The sequence below is a fragment of the Acanthisitta chloris genome, unplaced genomic scaffold (genome assembly GCF_000695815.1).
Source record: "Acanthisitta chloris isolate BGI_N310 unplaced genomic scaffold, ASM69581v1 scaffold18530, whole genome shotgun sequence".
Taxonomy (NCBI): Eukaryota; Metazoa; Chordata; class Aves; order Passeriformes; family Acanthisittidae; genus Acanthisitta; species Acanthisitta chloris.
Genome location: NW_008651310.1, coordinates 1 through 9,888, shown reverse-complemented (window position 1 = coordinate 9,888; position 9,888 = coordinate 1). Strand labels below are relative to the sequence as shown.

Below are 9,888 nucleotides of genomic sequence, written 5' to 3'. Positions count from 1 at the left end.
GTTGCTGGAAGCATCTTGGAGCGACTGTGAGTGACTGGGAGCATGCTGGCAGCTCCTTGGCACAGTCTGCGTGTGACTGGGAGTGGCTGTGAGCAAATGAAATCCTGGTGAATGGCCTGGAAGTGACCATGAGTAACTGGGCCTAAGCTGGTGACAAGTGGAATCCCCTGGGGAGTATCTGGAATCACTCTGGTACTGGCTGGGTTCATACTGGTGGTGAGGTGTGTTGTACTGGGATCAGCTAGGATCACCCTGAGAGTGACTGGGAACAGCTTGATTCTTTCTGGAAGTAACTGGCAATGACTGACTGTATTCTGGTCTTGGAAGCTAAGTCTATACCCCCAGTGTACGGTGAGTAGCTGGAAAATGTGTGCGTGCTGGTACATATGCTGCATATAGGTAGGTGGTAAGTCACTCCTCTAGTTGGTGGTGGTGCAGTTTACAGGTTGCAAAACAAAGGTGATGTGCAGCCTTGGCTGTAACAGGTATCTGCAAGGCTGAACAAAGTGCGTAGAGCAGAGCAGGAAAGCACACAGACCTGTTTGTGCTACTGTTTATATGCTTCAAGGGGAAAGTGAAAGCCACCACTCACTTTTTCTTCTAACACCTTTAGAATCTCAGCGGTTGCTTGAGCTTATATATTTTGAAGCTGAGCTCGGCAATACAAAGAGAACACTCTCAAGTCTCCGCAGTTGAGCAGGAAAATGCATAGCTCCAGGGTGTTTGCTGCAGTTCAAAGGATTACAACATACAGCAGCTCCCATACAAAAGGTCCTAAAAAACAACTTGACTCTGGTATTCACCGTCCTCTTGCTGCTCTATATTGCAGATGGTCATGGGCTATTTTCTTCTTTTTCAAGAATGTGTGTGTTGGGATGGTGGAAGAGCAGGGAAGGATACTTTCCTGCAGTGATCTCTCCTCCATGAAGTCAGGAGAAATCTAAGTTTGTTTTACATGCCATCCTTGAAAAGTAATCTAGCAGTTCACTGTCAGTTAGCCCCTGGGTGTTAGCTTCTTGCTGATAAGCAGCTAGGTGTGACCCGGTGCTGGATAGATTTGGAAGCTGTACTGGATGGTGTGAAAGTTGGAGCAAATCCTGTATTACATTACACAAGTGGGAAGTGAAGTTAACAATAACTTCAGACAAAGCAATAATGTTGAAAGATGGGCTCAGATTCTGCAATACTCATGTACTAACGTTAGCATTCAACAAAGAAAGAAACCTCACTAATGTCACTCAGAATATCTCTGGAGAAAGGCGATCCTCAAAATGAATATTGTCACAATCCATCCTCCCGTATATACATTTCCACTTCAATGTCTCAAGTGAAGAAAGCAAACCTCAGGTCAAGAAAATGGCAGATAACTGTCTCTGTGGTTGATGGATGAGAGTGTATATCCATAGCTTACAGCAATTCTCTCGCTATTTATTTGGTTTGGGGTTAACAAAACCACTAGGTGAGCTGCACAGGGAGGCTTCTGGTTGTGTGAAAATGAGGTTGGAAGTGGAAAGAACACTCAAAGGATGTTAAAGAAATATTAGAAATGCCTGAAATCAGCACACCTGAGGAAAGCAATACTTTTCTAATTACCTGTTGGTTTATTAAAGTTGGCTGAGCAGAATATGGCTTTATGTTCTGATGTTACTAGCAAAATTTGGGCTTTCAAGGACATCACAAAGACAGCTGCAGCAGGGCTCACAAATAAATCTTCTGGAGCCCTGTGAATGCAAGGCTGACCTAAATAAAGGCAACACGATGGACCATCAGACTGTGCTTATGTTGAGGAGTGCTAGATTTGTCACAAATGGAAGATATATTTGCTGCAATTTCTCAGTTTTACTTAGCAAATTCCAGTTTGATATCCCATGATGAAGACCAGAGCTCCTTCCTTCAAGCCACTTCCTCTGTTTTCCAAAATTGCCTGGGGTGTATTTTAACTCACTTTAAAGGAGTTCTGGATCAGGTCAGGTAATTTACTTTTAAGGTCTAAAACTGGGTTCTAAAGACAGAAGAATTAAAGCTGGCACAGTATAACAAAAGCTATTTTCAAGAATCGAGCTACTTACAGAAACACTTCCATTTTGAAGCTGCTTTACCAATATAGATACAACTTGTAAACATATTCACAAAGAGCTTAGGCTATGGATTCCAGGGTATTTTTAACTTTATCAAAGGCATGTATTAGAGAACCTGTAGAGATTTTTCTTTGCATGTTATGCCTGGAAAATTTTAATGAGACTGGTTTTGGTTAGATTCCAATACATTAAAATAATTTGCAACTTATAATTGTGCTGATATATAAAAAATAAGAAGTAAAATTGTTTCTAAACTGAAATTCCCTAACTTTCTCTCCAAGCTAAATATGTAAAGGACATAGTATGAACATGGAAGATAAATCTAGCTTTAAGATTTACCACTGATATGAATAAAATAACTTTTTAACGATTTTTAATCTTGATTGTCTCTTTACAGATGATTTTCCCCCCCCCCCCCATTCTATATAAAAAGAAGGAAAAACATGCTGTTGATGATTTCCCTGGCACATCTTGCATAAAATAATATAGGCTTCATTATGGCATGGGCCTAATTACACAAATTATATCTGAAAGAAAAAAGTTAAATTAAGAATTGAACGGCTACTGCATAATCAGTGGGCATGAGTGAGATCTGATGTCGTTGTGTTTAGAAATGGCTTCATCCAGATCCAGCTGTCTGTTGTTGACCTTCACCTCCATGCAGCCATTATAAAAAGCAGTTACTGGTGTAGCACCCAGAGGAACACCTGCACAGAAACACATTCACTTTATTAGGCCAAGGCATGCAAATTCTTAGGTATTTTTCAGATTAGTAAAAACCTGGGGAATACTTCACTCCCCATCCATTATTTAACCATGGGAGAATAGAACAACTTGGCAGGAAACAAACTTTAGTTCTTCTCCCTTTTCATTAAGATCAAGATAAAGTCATCAAAGCTGAGAAAGGTCAGTAAAATTTGAAATATGCATTAAAAGTCTATTCCCATCCAGAAAGCAAACTACGTGACTGTTTCCCATAGTAGCATTTCCTGTACTAACAATGGGGAACCAATAGTTTGTTTCCTGGAGTCCAGTATTCTTGTTCTGACCTACAGACAGATGGTTATGGTTTTAGAGGTCACAGAAAGAACCATCTTGTTTTTGCCAGAAAGCTACTCTAGATTCAAATCTGCAAGTTCTTACATAGGGCACCCCTGGGAACTTCACACATTTTACTGCTTTCTTATTGCTTCTTCTGAGTGAATTCTCACTTTATCTGCTACTCCTTTAGGTATTTTTGGGCTTATGGAAACATCAGATCATGGACAGGCTTCCAGGAAACAATATGTTAAGCACAAAATCAAGCAGGCATTGCTCTGAGGTCTTAGGGTACAACCAGATTCTTACAAGGTAGACATGAGATGATCGAAGCACCTTCAGCAATTAGAATGAGGATGCCTAGGAGCTGATCTCAAACGCAACATCTCTTTTTTTCAGATGTTAATCACCCTATCTCTCACAGAAGACAGACTTGACCATCTGAGGAACAAGAAATACTGCTTCCTTGTGATTTTTATTTTGCTGTAAGCTGGGGCACTGCACAAACAGTCCTGTAGAATTGTTCCCTTCTGCTTTCTTCACTACAGTGATGATAACACTGCTGTCACAGAATCATGAAAGTTTAATTTAGCCTGTACTGATTGTACTGAATTAATTAACAGAAGTAGACTCTCAACACTGTTGCCAGACTAGAGAAAAGTGTACCAAAAATGGTGACTTATGGTCTTCATGAAATGCGCATTTTTGTTAGGTGCCTTTTAACCATACAGTTCTGTGCACTGTACCTCAGTGTAGGGATCCCTTCGTACATTTTTTTATACTGCTCAATAATCCCAGAGGCTTTTCAGAGGTTAATTAGAATGAATGAATGAATTGGTGTAGCCAAAATGGCTGTACACATGGACCTGAAGTAGCTTTCCTATACTGCTTTTTCTCTCCTTGGTAACAAAGGTTGTTGTGGAAGAGCCTCCTTTGGACAGTGTAGGGGTTTTGGGGTTATTTTTTGAGACCTTTAAGAAAAAACTGTTTATGAATACAGAGGTTTGGTGGTTGTTTTTTGTTAATTTGCATGTTGAAGATACTTTTTAAAACTGAGAGATCAACCTTACTTTTAAGGAGCAGCAAGTAACTAATACTTGCTTCTTCTCTGTTTGGGATGCCTGACTAAAGCAACAGTCTTAACTCTTGAGATGCCAATTGCTATGTGGCTGGCAATGTACTAGGAAGAACCATTTAAGCATCACAAAGATGAAGAGGTCTAAGAAATTACAGGAATCTCAATTACTATGGCTCAGTTAACCTGCTGACTCATCTCTACTAAAGCAAGTACTGACTTCACCTCTCCTTTAAAAGCAAGCAGGTTCTAAAAACCAAAAACTGACACTTGTCTACTGGGGTATGTGGTAGTACTGCATCATTAGTGAATCCTTATTCTACACATTGATTGTGAATTGAACTCACCTGGTAATCTGGTTTCCAAGATACTGCATATACACTCAAAAACAAAGTTCAAGGAGAAATTGTCATATTTGGTGCCTTAATCTCATTACATTCTTGGAATACCAGTGTATGAAGACTTGTAAAGAACAAGTGAATTCCAACCCACAGGCCTGGATTCTGAGGCAGCCACTTCTTGCAGACAAGTCTGTGGTACCTGCAGTGCTGCCCCAAAAATCTTTTTTCTATTCTGATGTGAAAGTCTAGAGTGTGGAACCATAATTCCAGCTTCCCCTGTGCACACTACCTTGGAAGAAAAGCCTAAAGAGATCATGCCTAATGGATAACTTCCTTTCCTCTTTCTACTCCTGTACACCCTTGTCTCCTGCAGAAGAAACGTACTGAAGATAAAGATAGCACTACCCCAGATACAGACTATGATACTGCAGCCTACGTGTAGAATGGATATTTGGTCAAACTCTTAGAATTTCCTTAGGAACTGTGCCTCATTATCCATGAAATAATAGAGGATACAGAAAAGCTCTACCAGTACTAACATTGTAAACATGGCATCTTTCCTCTAGCAATTTTCAAGTTTGAGTGTCTTAGGCCCGAAAAATTTCTGATTTAGGGCAATGCCATTTTTCTTCAGGATTCACCCAGAAGTCAAAACACTATGTAGATAAGTATGTGTACACTTCTTGTACACAATAATCCTTGTACATGTCTTCAGTCTGGGGCGACACTTGTAGGTTGCTTTAAACAAAATATTTGCTGTTTCAACACATTCCCTGTCTCATGAAGGCTGTCAGTCATCTATTGCCCAGTTTAATTGTTGAAACCATATTCCTGAATTCTTCTGCACTTCTGACACTTAAATTACTTGAAAATGCCTGGTTTTCTTACATGCTTGATGCAGTTCCTAAGTTGTGCCAGCTGGTGGCATTTCAGAAATAGCTAATGTTCATTCCTTCCCGACTCAAAAATCAAGACATTTTCCAAATTCAAACCTCTAGAGACCCATGTATTAAAGAGCCAAATAATGCTACTGTTGAAAAGCAGGTTCCCTCAACGGCTGAAAAGACTGGATGAAACAAGAAGCACTTGAGGAGGAGAAAAAAAAAAACCTTTCGTTGTTTTTTTTTTCTTTTTTACAGTTGTAGGCTTTTTCTGACTTGGGTAGGGCTGAACCTAATCAGGCTTGTACAAATAATCAAATTAATGAAAAGAAATAGAATTCACCTGGCACGCCTCCCAAGTAGGTGACAACACTTCCCATCATTGCTTGATGCAGGATAGACAAGTGCTCTGAATTGCTTCTGTCTGTCTGTGAATCCACAGACAGCTCAAGTTGCTGTTTGGTTACTAGAAGTCCAACCTGCACTTTTCTGGGTGTACATAACTTCTTTGATTCCAGATGTGCAACAGAATTTTTTCCAAGAGTCACAATGATTTTCTAAATGGAAGAATGATAGGTCACAAAAAATGGCACATATAGCTCTTAACACATAATAATTCTGGTGCACTTTATGTTTGAAAGTAGAAGAAAAGGAAATGTTACAGCCACATTTTAGAAACTGGTACCTTCAGTTGGAAAAGTTACCAAAGTTGATGTATAACCATCCCTTTTGATGATGAATGCCATTCTTAAATTTGTAAGTGAGTATGTTCACTGTGAAACATCTTTGGCTACAGTTCTGAGATGAAATCCTGTTAGAGGTAAAAGGAGTACTACTACTACTACAGTTTCAAAGGTAATAACATGCTCACCATAGGTTCTCATTTTGGGCAAAAGTATGATTAGCCATGGTGCATAATCATGCTCTAGCCTGGAATAGCTGATGTAAACAGATGTAAATGGAAACCTAAGATAACAAAATTGGTTTATGAATTAAAACTAACATGATGTCGTACAGCAGTCATCATTCTACTGCTGTCATATTTCTATTTCTGCTCTGTGCATAGGGAAGGAAAGGTTAAAGAAGACTTGATGGAATGGAGATAACATAAGAGTCCTTAGTCATGGCTGTAGCAATCATTAATATATGATCCAAAAGTTTGACAAAATATTAAGTCAAGCTACCAGCTCCACTGCAAGTATGTGAGTGGCTCTTTTTAGTTCAATTTTTCACAAACGAGGTAGTAAGTTAAGTGAGATAAAACCAAGATGTGTGACTTATATGCATGTCAGTTGCTATGATAATTGTAAGGTCACCTGTGAGTCAGAGGAGTTAGAGTCCACTATGGACAATGCAAGAGGCACTGTTTCGTTAGAAACCAAGGCAAACATGACACCAGTGTCTGTAGATGGGCGAATAGTCATAGTCACATTTATTAGCCAGTCTTCAGCACTGTCAGGATTATCTGTTTTAAAAAGAATAATTGAAATTAGTAAATCCATCTGCTAATGAAAAATTAATATGGTGTTAAAAATTAGTATTTAATCTGCTCTCCACTGTGGAAAAATTAGTACTAATCTTCAGAAAAAACAGTGAACTTTGGAACTTACAAAAAGAACTATAAGTCTATGCAAGCACAAGCAAACAAACAAAAAAACCTACTTAACTTTTAATCCTGGATCTTCCCTAATCTTCTGTGCTTATTGGACTTTTTTGAACATAACGGATGTCATATTCATTAGAGGTCGGTTCAAAATTAAATCTAAAAAGTTAATTTACTAATTTCTGCCACTGAGCAGACTGGCAGTTCTTATAGGCTTTTACATTCCAAAGAATTTCTGCTCTTAAAGGATGCAGGTGCATAAAGTAAATATGCAGATGGTGCAAATGTAATTTCATATGATGCTCTCATAGAAGCTAATATAAACATTACTATCTAAAGAGGTTTTTGTCATCTTTTGTATCTTTCTTCTAGTGCCTCTTCCCCACTGCATGCCTATACTCCCTCTCCCCTCCCTGCCCACCCCTCCCCTGCCCCTGCAGTCAAATCTAGTAGTTACATGATTTCTAAGTCTTCTGAGGAAACAGAAAATCCTAAAATAGAAGTCAAGGTTATATTCCTACACAAAGCCATATGAGCAGGGAGACAGTGGACTCTTAACAGTTCATAGAAGGGCAGCAGTAGGTGTGTCAGTCCCTTGGATTTATGGGGTGGGGAAGGTGAGAATGGAAAGAGAAGGGATGAAGTCGTGGCAGCAGCCCCAATCACAGAGGTCAGGAGGAGCCACAGCATTATGATGTTAGTGAGTGAATGTGAGGAAAATTGAGAAAACTGGAGTGGCACAGGAAACTCTAATGTAAGTTGGTTAGAAGCAGAGAATATTAAAAGCTGGAGAAATCTTTTGAAGTGTGCTAGGGGATTTTAAAGAAAAGGTCTGGGAAAGAAGAGCAAGTTCTAACATGAAAATAATTGGGGATCAGAGCAGGCCTGAAGAGTAGCAGAGCATTTGGGATGGGGAAGAGTACAATGACAACAGGGTTTGGAACAATGTCCAAGAGATTTGGGCTCTCAGGTATGCATAAAGAGATTCTGGAGTGCAAACTTTAAAATTAGGGCAGGAGGTTAGGCAACAAAGTTCTGGATTCATGAAGGAGCAAGAGATGCACCTAAAACCTCTAGGTAGGATGTTTATTTAGAAGCAGAATTGCATATACAACTCTCTATGATCCTTTTCTACATCCCCAGGGTTTTTTTCCCCACTGATGAACCAGGGACATAATTAGATCTTTGGAAAAATGAATGTGCTCAACAGTGGACATCATTTGCAAATAAAGAAAATGATTCTGAATGTAAAGCACTCTAGAAATTGTACAGATGACACCAATAAGATCAGAATTCTCATTCAAGCAAACTTCTAACAGAAGTTAAGGGAATCATTGCTGGATGCAGTGGTGCATAGCTTAGCTTGTGTGTCTTGATATTTTTTTTACTTCCAACAGTTCATCAGGTCCATCACGAGTCCAGCAAAAAACACACAGGGACAGAAAATTACTTACTATAGTTTATCTGAAATACTGCCATTCCAGTGCCAGGGTAGAAGGATCCTCTCCCCACTGCTACTAAACAGTGTTTGCTTTGTTTTTCTTGAATAACTTCTTTTACACCTGAATGTCCCTGATTCATCAGGTTCCAGGCACGAATACAACCATCTAGCCGAGGATTAATCTGTAGAAGAATTACAGTACTAGGTGTTTGCATTCAAAGTTGATTAAAAAATGTTAAGAATAAGGCATCACTTTACATATAAACCTACTTCTGTGTAGTCAATAAGTCTTACCAATGCTACAGATCACAGCACTGATGCTAAAAAAACCCAAGTGGTATGCATTTAATACCTCAGCCTTCAAAAGGTATTTCTGATTTAACATTTCCCACTTTGATGCCGGTGATCTCTACAAAATAGATTGCTTCAATTTTTAAAGCTCATGTTGTGACCTAAACAAAAGGACAGCAGCTTTTCTGTAGCTGAAAGACAAAGATCACTGGCACTGTTCCTCGTCCAAAGTTTCATCTTTTCCTGTATTAAAGTACAAAGAAATTTCTGGAGTTATGTTCTATTGGATAAGGGGATGTTATTCTATTGCTTCCTATTTTTTCTCTCTCTGCTTCACTTTAGAGCAAAAATGGATTTTTAACTTTTTTTTAAAAGGTGTACAGTTACTTTTTGCCTCTCTGTTTAGATTGTTAATTAGTTTAGGGGCTCCTGGGCTGCAAGGCAGACAGTTGCAACAACTTGACTGTACACATCCCCAGCATGAGCTGTTGAGGTTGGAAGACTGAGAGAATCATGGGCCTTGTCTAGCCTGGGCTATTATAAAGCCTAGTAAAAATGAAAGCTCATTGTGCTACCTGCACAATGAATTCTGTACCTATTCAGAGCCTAGCAAAAGCCAGTACCAGAAACATGAATCACTCTGAAATGCTCTCTCAGCAGAAGTGGTGGTGATTTAGGGAATCTTAAAGCTATATTAGGAAACAGGCTACAGAATCCTGAAAGATAAGACCATTAAGTGCTGTGTTTTCACAAATGAAGCCTTACTGAAGACACACTGCAAAGATTCATTTCATCTTCATTTTCAAAATAGTGTTTTAATAATCAGATTTTCATTTTCCAAATGGGTTCCATGCCATGTTTGCTTCCTCTGTGACTCCTAAGTAAACAATACAAAACTGAACAAACAGAACAGTATCAATCAACACTACTCTTATTATTTTAGTTACCTGTTTTACAAGAGAATTGCCCACTTTGCGAGGTAATCCTGCAATGTACACCTTAGTTTCCAAGAAACCTTGTGACTGTTTAAAAAGAGTTCCTGGGCTGTTAATACTCATCACAGCTTCTTTAGCTATTTTCACACTGATGCTGTGTTCTAGTTCTTCAACTGATATCTGGAATAAAATAAGAATAATTACA

At 39.0% G+C, this 9,888-nt stretch overlaps 1 protein-coding gene across 1 annotated transcript; it reads right to left on the bottom strand.

The window, feature by feature from the left end:
- Positions 1-2,639: 2,639 nt before the first annotated feature.
- On the bottom strand, positions 2,640-9,857 carry LOC103800389 (vitamin K-dependent protein S-like; the record flags this gene model as incomplete). Its single annotated transcript, XM_009072768.1, has 5 exons — positions 2,640-2,785; positions 5,757-5,970; positions 6,730-6,878; positions 8,471-8,639; positions 9,696-9,857. Coding segments are annotated over 5 exons (840 nt in total), but the record flags the coding sequence as incomplete, so codon positions are not given.
- Positions 9,858-9,888: the final 31 nt, after the last annotated feature.